Genomic DNA, 24,849 nt, shown 5'->3' with positions numbered 1-24,849 from the left:
ATGGGGCACACTTATCTCTGTGCGGAAGTGAATGGTGTGTAATTGCAGCAATCCGTGCATTGTCACTGCTCTTGGCCGGTATGGCAACAGACATGAGAGGGTACCCTTATTAAATACAGAATTAGCTGGTGATAACTGCCGGTGAGGTGGAATGGTGGACGATTGGTTAGCGACATCCGCCTCACAGTTCTGAGGACCCAGGTTCAAATCCGCCCTCGCCTGTGTGGAGTTTGCATGTTCTCCCCATGCCTACGTGGGTTTTCTCCGGGTACTCCGGTTTCCTCCCACATCCCAAAAACGCGCATGGTAGGTTAATTGACGGCTCTAAATTCCCGTAGATGTGAATGTGAGTGCGAATGGTTGTTTGTTTATATGTGCCCTGCGATTGGCTGGCGACCAGTTCAGGTTGTAACCCGCCTCTCGCCCAAAGATAGCTGGGGTGGGCTCCAGCACGTCCGTGACCCTAGTGAGGATAAACGGTACAGAAAATGAATCAATGAATGAATAACCACCGGTGACTTGAATACAGTGGGTACGAAAAGTATTCAGACCCCCTTAAATATTTCACTCTTTGTTATATTGCAGCCATTTGCTAAAATCATTTAAGTTAATGTTTTTCCTCATTAATGTACACACAGCACCCCATATTGACAGAAAAAAAGGTAATTGCTGACATTTTTGCTGATTTATTAAAAAGGAAAAACTCAAATATCACACATCCATAAGTATTCAGACCCTTTGCTTGGACACTCATATATTTAACTCGGGTGCTGTCCATTTCTTCTGATCATCCTTAAAATGGTTCTCCAGAGGAGAGGCAACAAGACAAACACATGAACTAAATGATTATTTAATCAGCTGTTAGTAATGCACTTGATGTAAAAACATGCAAACATTTCATTATCCATCCATCCATCCATTTTCTGAGCCGCTTCTCCTCACTAGGGTCACGGGCGTGCTGGAGCCTATCCCAGCTGTCAACGGGCAGGAGGCGGGGTACACCCTCAACTCTACAGACATAAGCAAACATTTGTTCACTGTCTGACAACTTGATTACATGATGGAGAATTCAATACAACACAAATCAACTATAAATGAACGATACGTGGCCAACATGTACGCCAACTGGCTGGGTTTGAGGATTGAATGAAAGCACATTATTTTTTATCGATACAGATGTCAAATTATAGTTATTTACTTATGTTAACAGAACAGAAAAAAATCATTTTTTGTGGTTGAATGTCATGCTTGATTAATTTCTGAAGCTCAGTGATTCTAAAGTTTGGATATAAAAAGGTAAATGAACTTTAAAATTCCTCATTCCTGTTCAAATTGGTAAAATGTTCACTAAAATTTAAAGAGTCTGCACTTCATGTGATGCTGGATATCTTCTTCTTGTTTATATGACAGGTATAGTTCTTTTCTGTAAAGTCTCTCTGCAGCCATCCTATCTGAATTTATCCCTGGCTCAGACTAGATTTCAGCCCTGTTATTGGCTCGATTTGCCATCGCGGCTGACTTTCCAGATCGAGCCCAACACAGTGTGTTGGGAACAACAAATTTGTTATAATGAGATATAATCCACCATCAATGATTTGGCGTCAGAGAAGCACTACGATGCCAAAATGAAAAGTCTAGCTTGTTTGATTTTTTGGGGGGATATCTTCCGTGTTGTGTGACATATCGGCGAGAACCTTCAAACATAGCACCTTGACACTAATAGAATTGCATCTTGCAATGGCACCTTGCCTCCCTTGGTCGCCGTTATCAACATTTATTTGCATGCACAAACCAAGGTTTACCAAAAGTTTAGAGCATGTATCGACGGCACACCGGCATAAATACGTTTATATCGAAATAGACAATATCAATGGATAAAGGAGTGTCCCACATATCAAATTGAGCCATCCAGGCTCCAATAATGGAACTGCAGGGCAGTATATGACAAGTATATTGCTACTCTTTTGATGGCAAATGATATTGATAGATTATTGATTTGTTGTCATATTTCTATAATATGATGTGTCTGGATGCTTACTGTATTGGTTTGCAGTTGTCCACTATAATCTTAATCTTGTTCATGTACTAATCTAATTGATCAATTTCTGAATGACCTATAATCTGATTTAATGTAAATACAGTACAATATTTCCCATAAATAAATGATAGCATTTTTTTTCCTCATGGGGCACTATGTAAAGTAGATTGTATGTGAAAATATTCACGTACTCAAAACTGTTCAGAGCCCATTGCAAATTTACAAACAAATATACAGTTGTTTGCAATGCCCAACATACAAAAAAAAAAAAGACAATCTAAATCAGGCATGCCCAAAGTCCGGCCCGCGGGCCAAATTCGGCCCGAGTCCAAATTTCCTCCGGCCCGAAGCACCATAAAATCAATAATACATGGCCCGCCAGCACAGTTTACCACAGTAAACAATACACACATACAAAAAAAAAGCCATTTTATATTTCACCAGAGAGTGGCAGTAGACCTGTGGCCGCACTCTCGTCGGGTGATCCCTCTGTGAACTTTTACCCCTGGGGTATGTTTTAAGCCCATTTCTAAAATGGCAACTGAAACTAAAAAGAGGAAAGTTGACGAGTGCTGCCATGTCCAGGACAAGTGGATTTTTTTCACTGACATACGAAACAACTGTGTCTGCCTAATTTGCCAAGAGACTGTAGCTGTTTTCAAAGAATTTAATATTAAGAGGCACTACCAGACGAAACATGCTAACTATGACAAGCTAACGGTGAACGAACGCGCCGAAAAACTGAGGCCACTGGAAGCTGTTTTGATAGCACAGCTGCGCTTTTTCACAAGAGCCCGTGACGCAAATGAAAATTCTACAAAGGCGAGCTACGAGTCTCAGTGAATTGTTTTTTTTTGTGATGATCAAACCAGAGGTTTATCAAATTTCTCTCATCTGATTTGAGTATAGTATAGTCAAATCAGATGACAGAATAGTATAGTCACTATACTATTCTTTGTCAAAATGCATTGGGATGTGATTTGTTAAAACAAAATCAATAAATAGATGTTTCTAAAAAATGTATGTCAACTTTTATAAAATAGTTCATTTGTATTTAATGTATTATTATTATAACCTTTAGCTATCCTGATAATGCAATTGAAAACAGATTCTCATTTGCAATATCGACCTAGCTGCAGACAGCAAAGTGATATAGTTACATATTTACATGTTAGTTTACAATGGTAATGCTTCGAGGAATGTCAGGCCGAATGGTCGGCCCCCATACATTTTCATCTGACCAAATCTGGCCATCTTTGCAAAATGTTTGGACACCCCTGATCTAAATAGATCAACACAACTGTTACTACTGTACAAGTGGCCATCTATTAAAAGTTTGTACATATTACAAATAGAATGTAATTTAGTTTCAATTGCAGCTGTATTAATACAGGTAAAAGCCTTCTCTGAGTGATCTCTACAAAGTTTTGGAACAAAGAGAAAACCTAGCAACAATGGGGCAGTCTGAATGTGGAGGTAGTGGGTTGAAGGGGGGGCTACATGGAAAGAATAGGGAGGGGCATAGAGAGGGACGGACCAGAGTCAGACATCTGGAAACTTTTGAAACTAGGTTAAAGCTTCCCAGATGGAAAAATATGTGAAGTCAAAAGGTTGGGAATCAGGAAAGACGACAAACTAATTGGGGGAAGGAGGCGACCACAGTGGAAGAAGATCATAGTAGAGAACAGCAAAGAAAGCTTATCGAAACGTTCTGCTTCAGGGATTCTCCTCCTGAAGAGGACCTGGACAGGAAGAGGAAAACGAAGGGATTAACAAGTTTGGGAATACAAAACGGAACCTACCAGCAACAACATTAGACAGAACTGAAACGCATGCTCAGGTAAAATCTTTTGTAATGGAAAAATAGTATTTGCACAGATTGATTTCATCATTCCAAATAAAATGAGACTCTCTAATGATTCCCTTTTATTTGAAGATCTCCTTAGATACATGTGGCTGTCAAAGTATTATCATTTTCTAAACCAACAGAGAAAATAATTGCACTGCCTACCTAACAAAGACAAACTGCAATTCATATGTATGTTTCTTTGGAAAATTATCAATTAAAATACAACAAATTCCATGTGCACCAAAACTATGGTCACATAAGTTACATAAACTCTCATGTAAATTGATAAAGGGTGCCTTTTAAATGATGCAATCAACGCATGTTGCATGTATGTAAGTACGTTAAGACATTTTCATCAATTTCTGTTTTGTTAAATTGTCTTACAATGTATTACAGTAAAACATCAGTCCTGAGACCCCTCCAACCACTCAATGATGAATATCTGCACCAGCTCTCCCTCCTGCGGTGCAATAAATCATTTTGAATCGCAGAGGGGAGGAACATTCATCAAATACTTAATCCAAAAATTCCTCAATATCCTTGGGGAAAGTGTGGCCAGCCATCTATCCGAGCATCACTAATATACATGTTAGTTTTGTTTACAATAACGTCAAAGGGGGGCAGGTGGGGCAACATATACAATACTCGGCCTTCAGTGACCTAATCCACCTCTTAATAACACCATCACGTCCCAAAAATAATGTACGAAAACGTTGCCCATGTATAACTATGTGTGGTATTAAAAAAGAGATATTCCATATTTAAGGATGATGGCCATTATTACTAAAGGAAGAAACACACTTACCTTTATCTTCCAATACATCACCTCCAAACACCTCCAAACCTCTATAATCATTGTAGTGTATAAACCACAATATAGCAGCTCACAATCAATATATATCTAATAACATGACAAAAACATCCAAATTTTAAATAAAGTACATTGCACTGACACCCTTTGGAAAGCACAAGCAGAGGTGTTACTATGGTCCAGAATAAGAACATTAAGATTTATTTAGCCCTTGATAAGGGTACGAACCCCCAAACACCTCCCTGTAAAACATTAGTGTTATGAAGATATAACCATAATAATAGCAATAATAGCAGTGGCTCTGCCTTGGGATTTAAATTAGTATTAAACAATTACCAAAAAAAGTAATTATAGTAGCATCATTTTTGAAAATCAAATGATTAAGTGATTAAAAGTTTTGAAAAAGTTAGTAAAGGAAGAAAAATCTTGGAATGTGGCAATTTTTCGTGGATATACTGTGATTTATTTTGAATTCCCAACCATTTCAGTTACATGGCATTGATCTTGCCTGTACTGTATATGCCATACTACATCTTTGCATATATGTTCATAATCTGCATAACAAACTTTGTTATGTGATCAGTTTCCCCTACGTCTGTGATACAAATATGAATTAAGATGAACTATGATGGCACCCAAAGTTGTTTGCGCAGTTATAAACTGGTCAAATATCAACTAAATTAGGCACAAATTTTTTTATCTTTTTATCTTAAAAAGATAGAAATTGCACAAACACTTTACGAAAACAAGCCCATTTACCGGATACTGTTTTTCAAATCTACTTCAGTGATCAATGCTGAATGCTAAAACCTGAATTAAAAGCACTCAATTTTTTTTTTAATTAAATGATATTTAGTAGGTCACCGATGGTGCAGTGGTACACTCGTCTGACTTTGGTGCAGGCAGCGTGGGTTCAGTTCCCACTCAATGACGGTGTGAATGTGAGTGCGAACGGTTGTCCATGTGTATATGTGTCCTGCGACTGACTGGCGACCAGTTCAGAGTGTAGTCCGCCTTTCGCCCGAAGTCAGCTGGGATAGGCTCCAGTGCCTCGCAACCCTAACCAGGATAAGCTGTGTTGAAAATGGATGGATGGATATTTAGTCGCTATTTACCTTGTCAGACCTGCAACAACTTTCTCGGGCATCTGAAGGAAAAAGTAAGGGTTTTAAATACACTTTACAAAAAGAAAAGAAAAATAAGACTTCCAATATAATATATTGCAATTCATGGTCTAAATTGACATCTTACCACTACTAAAACATATGAAACGCATGAATACGATTGGAAGTGCTATTGACATACCTTGACAGTTTAGAAGGTAATTGTTCACGCAGCATATAACGTATATGTTCCAGTGTGGCAGATAATCACTCATCTGAAGCCATCCATCCATTTTCTATACCACTTATCCTCACTAGGGTCGCGGGCGTGCTGGAGCCTATCCCAGCTATCTTCGGGGCGAGAGGAAGGGTCCACCCTGAACTGGTCGGCAGCCAATCGCAGGGCACATATAAACAAACAACAATTCACACACACATTCAAATCCTACTGGCAATTTAGAGTCTTCAATTAACCTACCACGCATGTTTTTTGGGGATGTGGGAGGAAGCTGGAGTACACATTTCAAAATGTAAATTGGGATGTGATGAGTGATTGTGAACACAGTAATCGCTGTTAAACCAAATAGACAAAACAAAATGTCAGTGTTTACTACACTCTACTAGTAGTTAGCTGATGGGCGCTCCTTTGTGGGTGACAAGTTTCCTGCGTCCATGGGAAATGCCTTCAGTAGTATAATTAGGTCTATTGGGGAGGGAAGGGAGCTTCCTTCCTGTCAGCAGTTTGATTTCTTGTTTGAGGTCACTCGTCAGAGAGAAGACCACTCGGGCTCACATACACAGACAGATGTATGGACAAAAGTCACACAGTTATAGCGCTGTTGGCCAAGTTGGGGCTATTCAAACCAACTAGTGACAACCAAGAAATGTCTCCACACTAAGCAGGAATGACAAAGGAAACACAACCAGAGCATGCTGACTGATAAAACTATACTGTGCAACAGGGACGTGCACAGACATTTTGTGGGGCAGGGGCTCAAGTGAGGAAAAAGGGTACCTCTTGTAATTCATTCATTTTCTACGCTTTGTCGTTTCCTGACACTCCTTTTCCTTCCTTTTCTAGATATGTTCTTTTGTTTGGAGTTGTGCTGCAGACAGTATTTAAATGAATTTTTTTATTACTTTTGAGCTTGGTCAGGTGTTGGTGGTGTTGGAGGCAAGGCAAAACATGGAGGGTCCAAGTGCAGGGAAATAAAGGGAGGCAAGGCGGGAGTGCAGGAATCTCAAAAAATGTATTTTAATTTAAAAAACAATAGAATGCAAACAAGGATCATGGAGCAAACGGTAAATTAACAAAGTCCCCAAAAAATCTTAATTCAAAGTAACAGGGAAACCATATGTTGCAACTGATGACAATGCAGCAACAGGGACGAACAGAAACCAGGGAACTAAATACAAACAAATTGACGAGCTAATGAGGAACACCTGGACAAGACACGAGTGACTGGAGGGAGCTGATTGGTCAACACAAGGTAGAGGGCTGATGAGAACAGGTGGAAACAAAAACCTAACGAGCATAAGACATTAACATGGGTCAAAGGAAACAAGACATATATATATATATATATATTTATATATACATATAAAATATACATAGACACACACACACACACACGGCTGAAATAAGTATTTAACACGTCACCATTTGTCTCAGTAAATTTATTTGAAAATTTCACCAGATGTTGGAAACAACCCACGTAATCCATACATACCAAGAAAGTAGACCACATAAGGTCAGAAATCAAGTTGTGTGTAATACTGTGAAATGACACAGGGAAAAAAAGTTTTGAACACGGCAACTGGTATTTATTTAATACTTTGTGCCTTTGTTTGCAATGACAGCTTGAAGATGCCTCCTGCGTGGAGAAAATAGTTGCATGCATTGCTCGGGTGGGATTTTGGCCCATTCCTCCACACGAGCAGTCTTCAAATCTTGACGGTTCCGTGGACTTCTTTTATGGACCTTGAGTTTCAGTTCTTTCCAAAGATTTTCGACTGGATTCAAGTCAGGTGATTGGCAGGGCCATTCTAGCAGCTTGATTTTTTTTTTTCTTTGAAACCAGTTGAGAGTTTCTTTGGCAGTATGTTTTGGATCATTACCCTGCTGAAATGTCCACACTTGTTTCATTTTCAACCTCTTCCTAGATGGCAGCATATTTTTGTCAAGATAGTCTCTGAACATTTGCCCATTCATCCTTCCTGCAATTATGTGAAGTTTATCAGTACCATTTGCTGTAAAGCAACCCCACACCATCATGTTGTCACCTCCGAACTTCACTGTTGTTGGTATGATGTTTTTCGGGTGATGCAGTGCCATTTCTCCTCCAAACGTGGTGTGCGTTATGGCAATATAGGGAAGACTGCAGATTTGACAACTGGCCAGAAGACCATCATTGAGTGTTACGTCCAAGCATATCAATGGAAAGTCTAGTGGAATAACAAAATGTGTCAAAGATGCACCAGCAAAAGGCCCGTGGCCGCCCCGTGGCTGGGAAGCTAAGAAGCCAGCCAAAAACACAAGAGGAAAAAATAAAAGAGCCAGAAAACACACGAGTGCCAGGGTTAAGTACCCCAGGAGCGTGTCGAAGAGGGACGGAGAAGACCAGACCCATCAGCCTGAACCTTGTCTACAAATTTGATAAAATGGGTTTAAAATCATACATTAATATAAAAATTATTTCAGTTTGGTACTCTCTTTACTCACAGGTCAAGCACATGGAATATTTATACTTTAGTTTTGGCAAATCAACTGCTCATGATGCAAATCACATTTCATGCTGCTGGGAGTCAAATCAAGACAAACAATTCTCAAAATTTCACAGCTGCGTTTCTAAAGTAGACACAATGACACAGACATCAAGGCATAATTTTGGAATAATTCTGCAGTTCGTGAAATATCAAAACAGACATTTTTCCTTGGTTAAACATCAAATAAGAGTCCGCCCGGATCGACTTTGCTGTTCCTCTCGACGCATGCGGGTGGCGCCATGCGCACACGTTTGAATATTACGCAAATAGTTTGTTGCTGTATTTGCATCCCATCGTCGATCGATCCGTTTTGGCCTGTTGTGAGTTCAAACGAAGAAAGGACTCTTTGATGACTGTAAACCCAGATTTCTTGTTGTGGGAGTCTCCCAGCAGGCTTCAGTTTATCAAACCATGGGGAGCCATTGTGTCACCTCCGTTTGTGTGGTGTATGTCCGCTACAGATATTATCAAGAGTAAAATAAGGGTCACCAGACCCAAAAACAAAGAAGAAATCCCAGGCAATGCCACATGCTGATTGGTTCAATGCTACGGCACATCGAGGCAGTGATTAAAGAAAAGGTATTCCCAAACAAGTATTGAAGATTAACATATCATTTTGAAAGTACCATATTTTGATTGATTTAATGTGACCCTCATTTCTACAAAAACTGAGAATGGTGATTTCTTCACAGTATCTAATTTTTTTAATTCCTGATTTCGTGGGTTTTTTGAGCTGGAAGTATAATGGATGTAAAAATAAACAAATAAATACTTGTAATTGTTTAAATTGTGGGCCCTGAATCTATAATATATGAAAGTTTCACATTTTGAATGGAATTATGGAAATAAATAAACTTTTCCATGATATTCAAATTTTTTTGGAAATGGTCTGGATATATATATATATATATATATATATATATATATATATATATATATATATATATATATATATATATATATAAACACACACACACAGTTCTGAGGAGCCTGTGTTGAGTTTGCTTGTTCTCCCCGTGCCTGGGTGGGTTTTCTCCGGGCACTCCGGTTTCCTCCCACATGCCAAAAACCTGCACGTTAATTGAAAACTCTAAATTGCCCGTAGGTGTGAATGTGAGTGCGAAAGGTTGTTTCGCGATTGGCTGGCAACCAGTTCAGGGTCTACCACGCCTCCTGCCCGATGATAGCTGGGATATGCTCCAGCACGCCCACGACCCTAGTGAGGAGAAGCGGCTCAGAAAATGGATGAATATATATATATATATATATATATATATATATATAAACTGAAACATTATTAATGAGGTACTAACAGTTATAATAAGCTTTTATTTATTTTTATTTATTTTTAAGTGATGTCAATGTACTGATACATTGTAAATACAAGGTAAGAGTACCCTTGTTCTAATCTTTCTGTGCTGTATTTTGATGATTCTAAGTGTTACATTTTCCTGTGTTTCAGCGCACAGTTACTTATCTTCACAGGCAAGAAACCAATAAAGCCACAACAACGCTATAAAAGACACTGTCCGTCCCATCGATGTATTGGCCTGCGGCGCATTTAGAGCGATAGAACATTCCATTTGTTTCTCCAGTCATTTGGAACATCTAGCCAGTAACAAATTAAGTGGTGCTTACGATTAAAGGATTATGGTTCTTCTTTTTGACTCATACTTTCATTCCAGGATGTCAGTGTCTCGCAAATGCTTGTGCTGCGTCAAATATGTGATGTTTGTCTTTAACCTCATCTTCTGGGTGAGTGAATCCCATACAGTAACATTTCAATGCAATATACTGTACATGCATTGCTTGGTTGATGCTGATACTGTCTCCTAAACAGCTGGGAGGATGTGGATTGTTTGGCGTTGGAGTCTGGCTGTCCTTCACACAGTCCGAGTTTTCATCTCTTCCTCTATCCTTCCCATCGCTCTCGGCAGCCAATCTGCTGCTTATTGCTGGCGGGATCACCATGGTAACGGGCTTCCTTGGCTGCCTCGGAGCCCTTAAGGAGCAACGCTGCCTGTTGTTCATGGTAGGACCACATATACAGTATAAGTACTCTTCCCCCAAATTATTTGGAAGTTATGATGAAGATGTCAGTGTGGAAATGTTATTGATTGTCATGAAAAGGGTTTAAACTGCTCCCCTCTCCCTCTGTGCAGTTCTTTGTGATCCTGTTGCTCCTTGTCCTGACAGAAGTCGCTCTAGCACTGGTTATACACATCTTTCGAGATCGGGTGAGCTCACCACCTCCACACGTTTTTACTGTCACAGTGCAGTAGGCTGAGAAACTGGCACTTTGCATTGGTAGTGAGTAAAAGGGTTCTTTTTAAAAGGCAGGGGTTGAACATTAAAACAGTTATTGAGCAAATGAGAAATGACTATTCACTCCGGGATTGGAAATTGTTTGGTCGTATTGATTTGTTCAAGTCACTGATGGCGTAGTCGTACATTCACCTGACTTTGATGCGGGTCGTGTGGGTTCAGCTCTCACTCAGTGATGATGTGAATGTGAATGTGAATGCGAATGGTTGTCTGTGTCTATAATTGCCCTATGTCTGACTGGCGGCCAGTTCAGACTGCAGCGCCCCGTGACCCTGAACAGGAAAAGCGGTATTGAGAATTGATGGATGATTTATTCATCCATCCATCCATTTTCTGAGCCGCTTCTCCTCACTAGGGTCGCGGGCGTGCTGGAGCCAATCCCAGCTGTCATCGGGCAGGAGGCGGGGTACACCCTGAACTGGTTGCCAGCCAATCGCAGGGCACATAGAAACAAACAACCATTCGCACTCACAGTCACACCTACGGGGAATTGAGAGTCCCCAATTAATGCATGTTTTTGGGATGTGGGAGGAAACCGGAGTGCCTGGCGAAAACCCACGCAGGCACGGGGAGAACATGCAAACTCCACACAGGCGGGGCCGGGGATTGAACCCGGGTCCTCAGAACTGTGAGGCTGACGCTCTAACCAGTCGTCCACCGTGCCGGCCTGATTTATTCATTCATATTTAATTAAGTTTTAGAAGAGCCTTGGCGAGAGGTAAAGAACAACCCAAAGATCACTGTGGCTGAGTATGTATGTACCTTTCAGCGTTAATGGTGCCTTCACAGATGTGTAAGTTACCCATGCCATTGACAGTAACACAGCCCCATACCATCACAGATGATGGCTTTTGAACTTTGCGTCCATAACAGTCCGGATGGTTCTTTTCCTCTTTGGCCCGGAGGACACGACGTCCACAATTTTCAAAAATAATTTGAAATCTGGACTCGTCGGACCACAGAACACTTTTCCACTTTGCATCAGTCCATCTTAGACGAGCTCGGGCCCAGAGAAGCCGGCGGCGTTTCTGGGTGTTGTTGATAAATGGCTTTAGCTTTGCAGAGTAAAGTTTCAAGTTGCAGTTACGGATGTAGCGCTGAATTGTATTTACAGACATTGGTTTTCTGAAGTGTTCCTGAGCCCATGTGGTGATATCCTTTACACATTGATGTCGGTTTTGAATGCAGTGCCGCCTGATGGATCGAGGGTCACGGGCATTCAATGTTGGTTTTCGGCCTTGCCGCTTACATGCAGTGATTTCTCCAGATTATCGGAACCTTTTGATGATATTATGGACCGTAGATGATTAAATCCCTAAATTCCTTGCAATTGTACGTTGAGGAACATTGTCCTTAAACTGTTCGACTATTTTCTTGTTCACAAAAAGGTGAACCTCGGCCCATCTTTGCTTGTGAATGACTGAGCAATTCAGGGAAGCTCCTTTTACACCCAATCATGGCACCCACCTGTTCCCAATTAGTCTGTTCACCTGTGGGATGTTCCAAACAGGTGTCTGATGAGCAGTCCTCAACTTTCTCAGTCTTTTTTGCCACCTGTCCCAGCTTTTTTGGAATGTGTTGCAGCCATAAAATTCTAAATTAATGATTATTTGCTAAAAACAATCAAGTTTATCAGTTTGAACATGAAAGAACTTGTCTTTGTAGTGTATTCAATTAAATATAGGTTGAACATGATTTGCAAATCATTGTATTCTGCTTTTATTTGTTTAACACAACGTCCAAACTTCATTGGAATTGGGGTTGTATTTTTAGGACACAAATATTGCTTACATTCTCTTCTGCGCTATCAAACAGCCACATAATATACCAACTTATTATGTTACGTACATTCTGTCTACAGTGCACATATTTTACAACAATAAAATGCAGTGCCAAATGATTGAATAAACATGAAATGTGTATTTTGTGGGGCATCATTTGATTTTGAGGAATTGATAGCACATGTAAGAATACTGTCAGGGGGGGGAAATGTTATCGCTTAATAGACGAGACAGGACAAACACTTTGAGAGAAGATGAGAGGCAATTTAATACTTACATGTAAGGAGACAGTTCAAATACAACCAGATTTGTGGCTGTTCGGAAGTTCCTGTTTCTCTCAAGTCAAGTTACTTATAGAAACATGAACAGTTATCTTCTGTCTTGACGCAACTGGCACCACCAAACTTATCATGTTTTATCTGTTTTGTAATACTATGGTTTCAGAGCGACACAAGGAGACAGGAGGATGATGACCATTTTCTGTCTTCTTACCAGAGAAGAGTTTAGCTGGTGTTATAATTAATAGAATAGAATACATGCATTTTATGAGTGAAAAGATTATTTTTCTAAAGACACCCAAAATTCCACAAAGGAAGTGTTAGGGTCTTTAAATCTCAGCAAAACAAATACAGCTAATGACTAAAACATTTTCAATAGACAATAAAAAAATTCCCCCAAATTTACTTGGAAAAGTTGATCAGATAAAAAAAAAAAAAAAAGATTTTTTGTCTATATGTACAGCCATTTATAATGCAGTAGTTAAGTGGAGTTGGTTTGGGATTGCTTTGGTTTGGGATTAACAGTCAACAAGCGCAGGGTGTAGTCCACCTTCTGAATCACCTTGAATATGCTCCATCCATACGGTGATACTCAAGGGAATTAGCGTATGGATTGGTGTTAATATTCCTAAATAGTATGCATACAGTTTTTTTGCCTACTCTTTTGTGATTTGAATGATCTGATAGACTTTTCCCCTTTTCTTCCCAGCTGGATTCCAAAGCACAAGGTCAATTAAAGGAGGGAATGACAAATTATGAATCACAACCTGGGCTGAAAAAATCTTGGGATAATGTCCAAAAAATGGTGAGCATAAAAAAAGACTTCTACAAACACAAATGAAGCAGTATTAAGACCACATTAAAAAGAAGAGAACAATAATATATAAAGTAATTTTACAAGAAGGAACTTGGAAAGTTGTCATCTGAGACCAGCAGCAACTGTTTTACTTTAGGTCCTGCTCCATAATCCTTGCCTAATATCATTTCATTCCATGTTTATTTGAATGGGCACAGATGCTACAACATTAAAACTGAGGAACGAATCTGGACTGTACAACTTTACATCATTTAAAGCTAATGCTAATTTCCAATGTCCGTGTCAAGAAGGGCTTTTAAACATGCATCCATTTTCTCAAACGATTATCTCAACTAGAGTCACGGGTGAGCTGGTGCCTATCCTATCTGACTTTGGGCGAGAAGTGGTGTACACCCTGGACTGGTCGCCAGCAATTGTAGAGGCTTTTAAACAGTCATATAAAACACATCTGAAACATATCCATGCATCAATCTATTTTCCTATGCTTATCCGAGGTCGGGTCGCGGGGGCAGCAGCCTCAGCAGGGAAGCCCAGACTTCCCTCTCCCCAACCACTTCGTCCAGCTCTTCTGGGGGGATCCTGAGGTGTTCCCAGGCCAGCCGAGGTGTTCCCAGGCCAGCTGGGAGACAAAGTCACTCCAGTGGGTCCTGGGTCGTCCTTGGGGTCTCCTCCCAATGGGACATGCCCGGAACACCTCACCAGGGAGGCGTCCAGGACGCCTCCAAATCAGATGCCCAAGCCACCTCATCTGGCTCCTCTTAATGCGGAGGAGCAGCAGCTCTACTCTGAGCTCCTCCCTGATGACCGAGCTTCTCACCGTATCTTTAAGGGAGAGCCACCCTGCGGAGGAAACTCATTTCGGCCGCTTGTATCTGGGATCTTGTTCTTTCGGTCACGACCGAAAGCTCGTGACCATAGATGAGGGTAGGAACGTCAATCGACCGGTAAATTGAGAGCTTCGCCTTTCGGCTTAGCTCCTTCTTCACCACAACGGACCGATACAAAGTCAGCATCACTGCAGACGCTGCACCGATTCACCTGTCAATCTCCTCCTCCACTTGGGGCAGGATCTCAACCCCGACCCGGAGAGGGCACTCCACCCTTTTCAACTGAGGACCATGGACTCAGATTTGGAGGTGCTGATTCTCATCCCAGCTGCTTCACACTCGGCTGCGAACCACTCCAGTGAGAGTTGGAGATCACGGCTTGATGAAGCCAACAGAACCACATCATCTGTAAAAAGCAGAGGTGCAATACTGAGGTCACCAAACTGGACCCCCTCTATGTCTATTCTGTCCGTAAAAGTTATGAACAGAATCGGTGACAAAGGGCAGCCTTCTCCAACCCTCTCTGGAAACGGGTCCGACTTACTGCCGGCAAGTCGGACCAAACTCTGTCACCGGTTGTACAGGAACCGAACAGCCCGTATCAGGGGTTCGGCATCCCATACTCCCAAAGCACCCACCACAGAGCTCCCCGAGGGACACGGTCAAACGCCTTCTCCAAGTCCACAAAACACATAAAGACTGGTTGGGCAAACTCCCATGCAGCCTCGAGGACCCTGTCGAGGGTGTAGAGCTGGTCCACTGTTCCACGGTCAGGACGAAAACCACATTGCTCATGAATCTGAGATTCGACTTCCCGACAGACGCTCCTCTCCAGCACCCCTGAATAGACCTTACCAGGAAGGCTGTGGAGTGTGATCTCCCTGTAGTTGAAACACACCCTCCGGTCCCCCTTCTTAAAAAGGGGGACCACCACCCCAGTCTGCCAATCCAGAGGCACTGTCCCCAATATCCACGCGATGTTGCAGAGGCGTGCCAACCAGAACAGCTCCACAACATCCAGAGCCTTAAGGAAGTCCGGGCAAATCTCATCCACCCCCGGGGCCTTGCTACCAAGGAGCTTTTTAACCACCTCGGTGACCTCAAACCCAGAGATAGGAGAGCCCGCCTCAGAGAACCCCAGATTCTGCCAGACATTCCCAGCAGACCCTCACAATAGGTTTGGCCCTGCCAGGTCGGACTGGCATCTTCCCCCACCATCGGAGCCAACTCACCACCAGGTAGTGATCCGTTGACAGCTTCGCCCCTCTCTTCACCCGAGTGTCCAAGATATGCGGCCCCAAGTCTGATGACATGACCACAAAGTCCATCATCGAACCTAGGGTGTCCTGGTGCCAAGTGCATGTGTGGACACCCTTATGTTTGAACATGGCGTGCATTATGGACAATCCGTGATGAGCACAGAAGTACAATAACAGAATAATAACTTGGGTTCTGACCATTCCTCCCAATCACGCCCCTCCAGGTCTCACTCTCATTGGCCACGTGAGCATTGAAGTCCCCCAACACAACAATGGAGTCCCCAGCAGGACCTCTCTCCAGCACCCCCTCCAAGGACTCAAAAAAGGGTGGGTACTCTGAACTGCTGTTTGGTGCATAGGCACAAACAACCGTCAGGACCCATCCCCCCTCCCGAAGGCGGAGGGAGGCTACCCTGTCGTCTACTGGGTTGAACCCCAATGTACAGGCGTGGAGCCGGGGGGCAATAAGTACACGCACACCTGCTCAGCGCCTCTCACCGTGGGCAACTCCAGAGTGGAAGAGAGTCCAACCCCTCTCGAGAGGACTGGTATCAGAGCCCAGGCTGTGTGTGGAGCCGAGCGACCTCCCACACCAGCTCAGGCTCCTTCCCTGCCAGAGAGGTGACGTTCCACGTCCCTAGAGCCTGCTTCTGTAGCCGGGGATAGGATCGCAAAGGTCCCTGCCTTCGGTCACCGCCTAGCTCACAATGCACACGACCCCTATGGCCCCTCCCACAGGTGGGATGGGACGGGGGACCCATTTTACTTTTTCGGGTAGTGCCCGGCCGGGCTCCATGGGCGCAGGGCCGGCCACCAGGCGCTCGCCTTTGAGCCCCACCTCCAGGCTTGGCTCGAGAAGGGGGCCCCGGTGACCCACGTTCGGGCAAGGGAAATGCAATCCAATAATTTTTCTCATCTCATGGGGTTTTTGGAGCCGTGCTTTGTCTGGTCCTTCACCTACGGACCTGTTTGTCATGGGTGACCGTGCCAGGGGCATAAAACACCAAACAACTTAGCTCCTAGGATCAATGGGATACGCAAACCCCTCCACCACGATAAGGTGATGGCTCAAGGAGGGGCTTTTAAACGGTCATATACAACACATCTGAAACATAGTCACATTAAAAGTCCAGGTATACATATTTAAGAGAAAAAGGACACAAACACATACAGTACATTTGGAGACAAGCCACTTTGTATGTTTCTGGAAGTCCTTTCTATACAGGTTAAAGAGTAATGGTCCAAACATTTACCCCTGAGGGATTCCTGTTTTACATTTTGGAAAATATTTTTGGGATTATTATTATTATTATTGATGATGGCGCATTGTTAACAATTCATAAGGTATGATGAAAACCAAGACAAGGTTTTCTCATAAAAGTTGAATTTTAAACATATCATGAAATATGTTGATACACGGCGGCACGGTGGACGACTGGTTAGAGCGTCAGCCTCACAGTTCTCAGGACCCGGGTTCAATCCCTGGCCCCGCCTGTGTGGAGTTTGCATGTTCTCCCCGTGCCTGCGTGGGTTTTCTCCGGGCACTCCGCATCCCAAAAAGCATGCATTAATTGGAGACTCTAAATTGCCCGTAGGCATGACTGTGAGTGCGAATGGTTGTTTGTTTCTATGTGCCCTGCGATTGGCTGGCAACCAGTTCAGGGTGTACCCCGCCTCCTGCCCGATGACAGCTGGGATAGACTCCAGTACGGCCGCGACCCTAGTGAGGAGAAGCGGCTCAGAAAATGGATGGATGGATGGATGTTGATACACTGCTGTCGAAGTCTATTTAGTCAATATGAGTTTTCTTCCCCGTCACATTAAACAGCTCATATTCATGATTATGCTGGACAAGTTTATGGTAAGAACATTATCATAAAGTGTAACTTGATAAATGCCTCAACAGTCGGCAGGTTCATGCATGTAAGTTAATGTTGGAAATATTATGAGTTATAGTAATTCTTGCAAAACAACGTTTTTCTCAGTGGTACCTCGAAGTTTGACCAGAATTCTGGTTGAGCTATGACTAAGTTATCTTTCAAAACAAAATTTACCATTGAGATCAAATATATTTTAAATTATTCATTCCAGAGTGCAAACTTATAATTCTGTACAGGCCATAATTTAGGTAAAATTTTAACATTAAAGTCAAGTCAACCATTCTAACAACAATCACTTAAAACAATAAAACACTCTTGAAAACACACTCAAATTATAAGACAGTGAAATACACAGCCCAGTCTAATGAGTACCACTAATAATATACTAATAATAATATGATGATGATTCAAATGCTATATTTTTCACTGCCATTAGTGTGGAACTTCAAGTTGTAAAACTTTTAGAGCATTTGAATTTCAAGGCTACCACTGTATACAATACACATGAGTCATGTATTTGAGTTTTTTCACACTCCTCTCCCAGTTCAAATGTTGCGGCGTTACAAACAAAACCGACTGGTATGAAGTGCTCAATGGAACACTGCCATCGTCCTGCTGCTCCGTCGGGATTGACCAATGTACTGACGGATGGAGTGAGGTAAGTTTCATGCTTGTTCATCTACAATTGGGTGTATGGGGGGGGATCTGGTTTCAAAATGACAAGTCTGATCCTCGCATATTAGAGCTAAATTTGCTCCAGATGCTTAAATACGGGGTACTGCACATTAACAGCACAAAAGGAGGTAGAATGTTCATGTTAATAGGACCACAACAAGTTAGTCAGGCTCCATACTTTCATACCATTGGACTGTTGCTATTGTGGTAAAAAGTGAACAGGGGGCTAATAATATATGAAACAAGAAGTCAGAAATCAGGATGTCGCCGATCTTTGTCAACTGTTGGTCTGCGAAGCCCTTTAATACAAATAAACTTCACTTGGCAATGGGCCTATTGTCAAAATCAAATGTATAGCTTTTCCTGTTTTTGAATTATTCTTTTGTATGCCGCTGACTATATAGGGCAATATAGTGTATAAAACTACTTGTACATGTACATTTTGAGGCCGCTGTGGCTCAGTTGGTAGAGCGGGTTGTCCAGTCACTAACATGACAACATGACAATTTGACATCAGTAACCAGCAAGACAATTCAAAATCCCAGATTTCATTAGGGATAGGTTTCATGAAAAGGCGATGTGCTAAATAAGATAAATATTTTAAAATATTAATTAATTTATATATATATATATAAAAAAGGGCTCCATGCAAAAGGGCACTTTTCACATCCAGGGCAAAAGGGCCAATGCCTAAGCACCAGTACGGGTCAATCTCTGCACAGCCCTGCTAATCAGTGCCAACACTGAAGTTCTGCTTCTCTTTTGGCTTTGACATAATAGTGCTTCTGTGTCATCAGCGAGTGGTACTCCTGCCATCATTTGAGAACGGTGGATCTTCGCCCAGCCACGCTGCCAAGTCATGTGTGGAGTAACTTTGTGTGGGGTCTTTGGTATGTCAATGAGCTGCACTGTTGCATCTCAATCTGACAAAATTCAGAACGGCTCTCTCACAGACACATTTTTAGAAATAGGCAACTAACAAATATTTACCAAGTTGTGGGCAGGCGCACCAGAGACCCTACTATTTGTATACAAACAATCCAAAAGTAAATTTTGTCTTTCTTCACTTTAAAGCAGCAAAGTGAATTGTAACATCCTGGAAAAATAAAAATACTGTATATAAAAAAAATCTAAATCGAATCGAAAATATGTACTGTACAACATCAGGGAATAAGACTGAGCAGAATGTATGTCTACTTTAAATGAATAATAAATATTATACTATTATTCATTATGTATCGGCCAAACATTACACAAATAAATATATACAGAAGTGAATGTAAACCATAGCAAAAATAGTCAGCACCTGTATGTATCAAGCAGACATGCTATTGGGCATTGTATGCATGATGTAGATTTTTTTTTTCTGTGAAAGGATCCCATGTGGGACAAATTAACAACATATTGCATGCATGATTGTTGTGAACCGCATGAATTCCCCAAGAGGTCTATACCGGCTTGCATTGTTTTGTAATACCACCCAGATGTGTTTTGTAGAAGCTTGTCATGACATTCTCCAACATTTCAACGATTCCCACCAGGGGAAAAAAAGAACCCACAAAAATCAGCAGCGGTGTCATTTGGAGGCAACACTAATGGAGCTAGAATTTTCTTTGTGCAGTGATGTCATTTCCTGTCCTATGTTTGTGTGGAGCAGTGAATGATGTCATTCTACACATTTAGTGTGGAGAATGTAGAGAAAGTGTAAGAATGTTTCTTGATCAGTTTGCTGCATTCCTGTTTTTAGCAGATCACAATTTAACAGGCTTGTTTCCTCATTTTCTGTTCAGTAAATGAGTAAAGGTTCTTTCTGAGCTTAAAAAACACAAATAACTCATACATTTGTTTGTCAATTAATTTTTTTAACCAGAAGATAAATAAACCCCTTAGGCATTTGAAAGCTGTTTCTAGTTAATTTTAGTGCAACAATAGAGACACAGTTAAACAGTTAACAATGATTAGGGCCCAACCGATTAATCGGCCGGCCAAATTAATTGGGCAATATTAACCCTTTACATTACACCCTTTACATTACAACTTAAGACATAAACATTACTGCTCCAAAAATGGCAAAAAAAAAAAAAAAAGAAAAAGGCCAATTGTTTAATTTAAAAAATGTTGTTTTTTTTGTACATTAAAGTTTTGGTATGTAAGTTTTGGTGCCCGAAGCTGGAATACTGCATTACAACAAAAACAAGAGAACCGTCGCTTCAATATGACGAAGGCAATGCATGTTATGCCACTTACTGTACTGTATATGTGATTCTAAAACATTTTTAGTATGCTTTAAAGAACATGCGTCAATTCTGTGGCCTCATTTGCAGTGCGCCACCAACCGGGCCGGCACAGGAAATTAATGGGGCATTCACTAAATATACAAATATTCTGACAGGTACAGCAAGATGTTAGAGGAGCTGAATAGCTTAATCAGCATTGTGTCCTCTCTTCTCGTAGTGGCTTGGGTGAAAATGAACTTTTTTTTTTTTTTTTTTTTTTAAACAAATAGTTGTGGATTATAGCTATAAAACATAAGACAAATCGAATGACATACAAACAAATAACAGTAACGTGTTTTTGGTAAGTTTTAGTGCTTATATATTTGTAATTTATTAATCAATTATCTGAATTTTATTTTGCCAAATATCGGAATCGTTATCGACCTCAAAAAATCCACATACACAGTGATGAGTCTTGACCAGTACTAACAGTCATGCAGTTTCCTGAAAAGATTTGCCATATAATGTAAACACAAGTGACATTATTAACAACTGTAGGGAAACCGCAGGAGGTCAGACAAATTGCAACTCAAACAATTAAGTGACAAAAAAAAAAAGCGACATTATTTTATTGTAAATCTACATAGAGTACACTTATTGTAATGTTTATGAGGACATGATAGACATAATGGCACAAATACAGTAAATATACAACAAAACTACAATGCAGTACTGCATAATGATTTTATTTAAAAATAATAATAATTTTTTAAATTTGATTTCCAACTTATAACAGATTGTTTTATTCACACATTCAGCAATTCCAAAAACACAAAAACCATACAACATGTTAAGGAAAGCAAGAGGTTTTTTTTTTTTTTTTTTTTTTTTTTTGTTTTTTTTACCTCTCCAGATATGTAAAGTCTATTCTCTCCTCATCCCATGCATGTGTCTTTCCTGCAGCCTTGTTACCAAAAGGCCAGGCAGTGGCTTCTGGATAACATTCCATCAGTTCTGGTGTTTGGCGTGTGCATCGGTGTGGTGCAGGTAGTTGTCTCCAACAAGGTTTTCCTTATCAGTGAACTTTGGACAACATTTCTCTCATTCAAAACACTGGACCTGTATATATGTATTAAAGACACATTACTCATTACTTTATACATGCACCTTCTATCAAATTTCACATAATCATTCACAAAACAATAGCTGAAAGTGTATATAGTGTTACCCTGGTATTAGTGTATTACCTGGAACTGCTGTTACTCATCAATGTTATTAGCTAATACTTTTACTATTGTTGCTGGTAGTTATTTCTTCATATAGCTCATTTGTGTACATGTCATTCTATATTATTATTATACAAATCCTTGTTCACATTTTTATGACTCTACTCTTACCTCCCATCAGATCTTGGCCCTGGTGTTCTCCATGCTGATGTACTGCCAAATCATGTGTGCTGAAAAGTATTTGGACTGACTGTGGACCTGCTGACAAGCTCATTAAGGCAGGGGCGCTGCTAAAAATGCCATTCTGGAGTTACACAGCCAAACTGACACGTGGCTTCAGCGGGAACCTTTTGGAAAATCGAATCTTAAAAAAAGCTTTCAATTGTTAATCAAACATTAAAAATTGTTTTGACTTTTTTTTTTTTTTTGGGGGGGGGGGGGGGCATAATAAAGCCATTGAAGCAATCTGAGCAGGTGAAGCAAAAACAAACAAATAAAAACTCATGGGCACCTTATGTCCTCTTTCTACGTGTCATAAATCGATACATTAAATCTGATCAATACAATTTGAAGACCAATGCCAATTGTAATTATTTATAGCTATTTAACAAGAGGCTTAGCAAAGCCATGAGATTCAGCCATCCATTTTCTGTATCATTGTCATCATTAGGATCACAGGTGAAGTGGAGCCTATCCCAGCGGACGTTTGCATGTTTTTAGAATGTGGGAGGAAGGAGTACCTGGGGGGGAAAAAAAGCCTATGTGAGCACGGGGAAACATGCCACACGCCACAATGAGGGTCCAAGTCAAGATTGGACCTCTTGACCGAGAGGCAGACATGTAAAACAACAACTCCACCATGTTGCCAGATGCTGATTATATGAAGAAATTTAAAAATGCTTACCACCCAGACATGATCAGAGGTATATACAGTGCTTAACACATTTATGAGACCACCAAACCAATATGAGGTTTATGCAGCAGTTACCCTAAAGTAACAGTACTGGTTCTTCTTATTCTACTCTTAGATTCACCTATTCATGGATGTATTAATTTTTTTTAATTTTCTATTTCTATTTGCTATTTTTGCAAGTCACAAACCTGCCGCCAATTTGATTTCTAGTGCCTCTGATTAACCCCAAATCAAGTTCAGGTGTTCTACTTGGGTTTTCCTGACATGTTTTGCTTTCTTGCAGAAAAGCCTGAATGTTTTGCGCTAACACTGACTGGTATTTGGAACTATTCATAATTTAAAAAAAAAAAAAAAAACAGCTCCAAAGCGTGATACTGCCACCACCATGCTTCACTGTAGACACGGTGTTCTTTTGGTGATGTGTGTTTTGGTTGCGCCAAGCGTTACCTCTTGGAAATATGACCAAAAAGCTCTACCTTGGTTTTATCAGACCAGATGCATATGGGACATTGCAAGGGTGTGCTTTTTTTTTTTTTTTTTTTTTGTCTTTATAAGGCTTCCATCTTGCCACACTACCTCATAGCCTAGACATATGAAGAAAATATAAGATTTTCGCATGTACTAAACAGCCAGAAATTCTTGCAGCTCCTTCAGTTTTGCTGTCGGCCTCTCGGCAGCATCCCTGATCACTTTTCTTCTCGTCTTTTCCTCGATTTTGGAGGAAGGTCCAGTTCTTGGTAATGTTACTGTTGTACCATATTTTCTCCACTTGATGATGGCTGACTTCACAGTGCTCCATAATGATATATTAAATGTCTTGGAAATTATTTTGTACCCTTCACCTGACTGATGCTGTGGAAGCTCTCTGCTGGCTCTGGCTCGTGCTTTTAGATGTGACAAAAAAGATTATCAGGAAAAGCCGACTAGAACATCTGAGCTTTATTTTATTGATCTAATCAGTGGCACGTTGAATGGTGGCAGGTGTAGGCTGACTCCCATTTAACGAGTTCTAGTGTGAGTTTGATAGCTTAATTTGGAACACAGCCACATCCCCACTTATAAGAGGGTGTTCAGACTTGTGCAACCACATGATCTCAGTTACGTTAATTTTTACTTTCCCCCACTAAAATATTTCATAATTCTCAATTGAGTTTGACAGTTTCCAAGTCACGTTGATGGTGGAAAATGTTTTGAAATGGTTTAGCTTGGTCTCTATTTTCTTTCTATTTGAACAGGGATGGATACCATTTAATCATTTGTAGAAGCTCTTTAACTGATAAATTTTAAATGCAAAAAAAATATACTATACTGATTGTGTGCCATTAATTTTCTAATTAGCTGTTTTACTAAAATAGTCAATCTCATTATTCCTTGAATAGTTTTTGTTTTTGCTTTGCTCCGGGTGTCCCCACGAGTAATCTACTTTAACATAATTGTAAATACATATTAACAGCAGTGAATGGGCATTTGTTGCCAGCTGACTGAGGTTTATTACGTGTGTCGCAGTGTCTGGGCTACAGTGAAGAAAAAAATTATTACACTGAGAATAAAGTTTGAATTTTATGACAAAACGTCATGATTTTTGAGAAAATGCAATTTTCCACACATAAAAAAAGGTCTCGGGAGAACGCCTTCTGAAATGTATACCTGTATTACCTTCCACATTGTTTGGGGAAAATATCACACAGAGTGCGTCTGGGAAGTATAAAGTGTGCTTCGCTTTTCCACATTTTATGGCCCAGCCTTATTATAAAATGGAATAAATTATGAACAAAGGTTTTTCTTGTTTATTTTTATTCTTAACATAATTCCCAAACTTTTTTTGTGTTAACTTTTTTTGTTGTGTGTAGAGTTTTAAGGGGGGGGGGGGCGGAAATGCGCGGATCAGCTGTACTTTGGTCTCGAGAGAGAGACAACAGCAACTGCTCATCTGAAGACTGGTACATTTTGTTTTGTGAGGAAATGTTTGTTTACTTGTGAAAAATTTTTTCCCTGTGTAAAATTATATATATATTTCTTTTCGGTGCGGCTATTTCTCCTCTGTAAGATTAGGCCACCAGTATTATAGACCACTTCAGTATTTGA

At 40.7% G+C, this 24,849-nt stretch overlaps 1 protein-coding gene across 2 annotated transcripts; it reads left to right on the top strand.

Annotated features, from left to right (window-relative positions):
- The first annotated feature begins 3,596 nt into the window (after positions 1 to 3,596).
- Positions 3,597 to 22,279, top strand: tspan4b (tetraspanin 4b). 2 transcript variants are annotated; one of them, XM_061699867.1, is made up of 8 exons: positions 3,597 to 3,878; positions 10,253 to 10,322; positions 10,408 to 10,599; positions 10,730 to 10,804; positions 13,661 to 13,756; positions 18,279 to 18,392; positions 21,589 to 21,672; positions 22,033 to 22,279. In XM_061699867.1, the coding sequence occupies exons 1-8, from the start codon at positions 3,871 to 3,873 to the stop codon at positions 22,099 to 22,101; spliced, it is 708 nt and encodes a 235-aa protein (XP_061555851.1). In that variant the 5' UTR covers positions 3,597 to 3,870; the 3' UTR covers positions 22,102 to 22,279. The 2 variants fall into 2 exon arrangements, with proteins under 2 accessions (XP_061555851.1, XP_061555852.1); XM_061699868.1 differs by lacking the exons at positions 21,589 to 21,672; positions 22,033 to 22,279 and adding an exon at positions 19,190 to 19,551.
- The last annotated feature ends 2,570 nt before the right edge of the window (positions 22,280 to 24,849 follow it).

This window comes from Phycodurus eques, chromosome 16 (assembly GCF_024500275.1).
Source record: "Phycodurus eques isolate BA_2022a chromosome 16, UOR_Pequ_1.1, whole genome shotgun sequence".
NCBI lineage: Eukaryota > Metazoa > Chordata > Actinopteri > Syngnathiformes > Syngnathidae > Phycodurus > Phycodurus eques.
The sequence above is the reverse complement of the archived record's forward strand: the minus strand, read 5'-3'. Positions and strand labels throughout refer to the sequence as shown.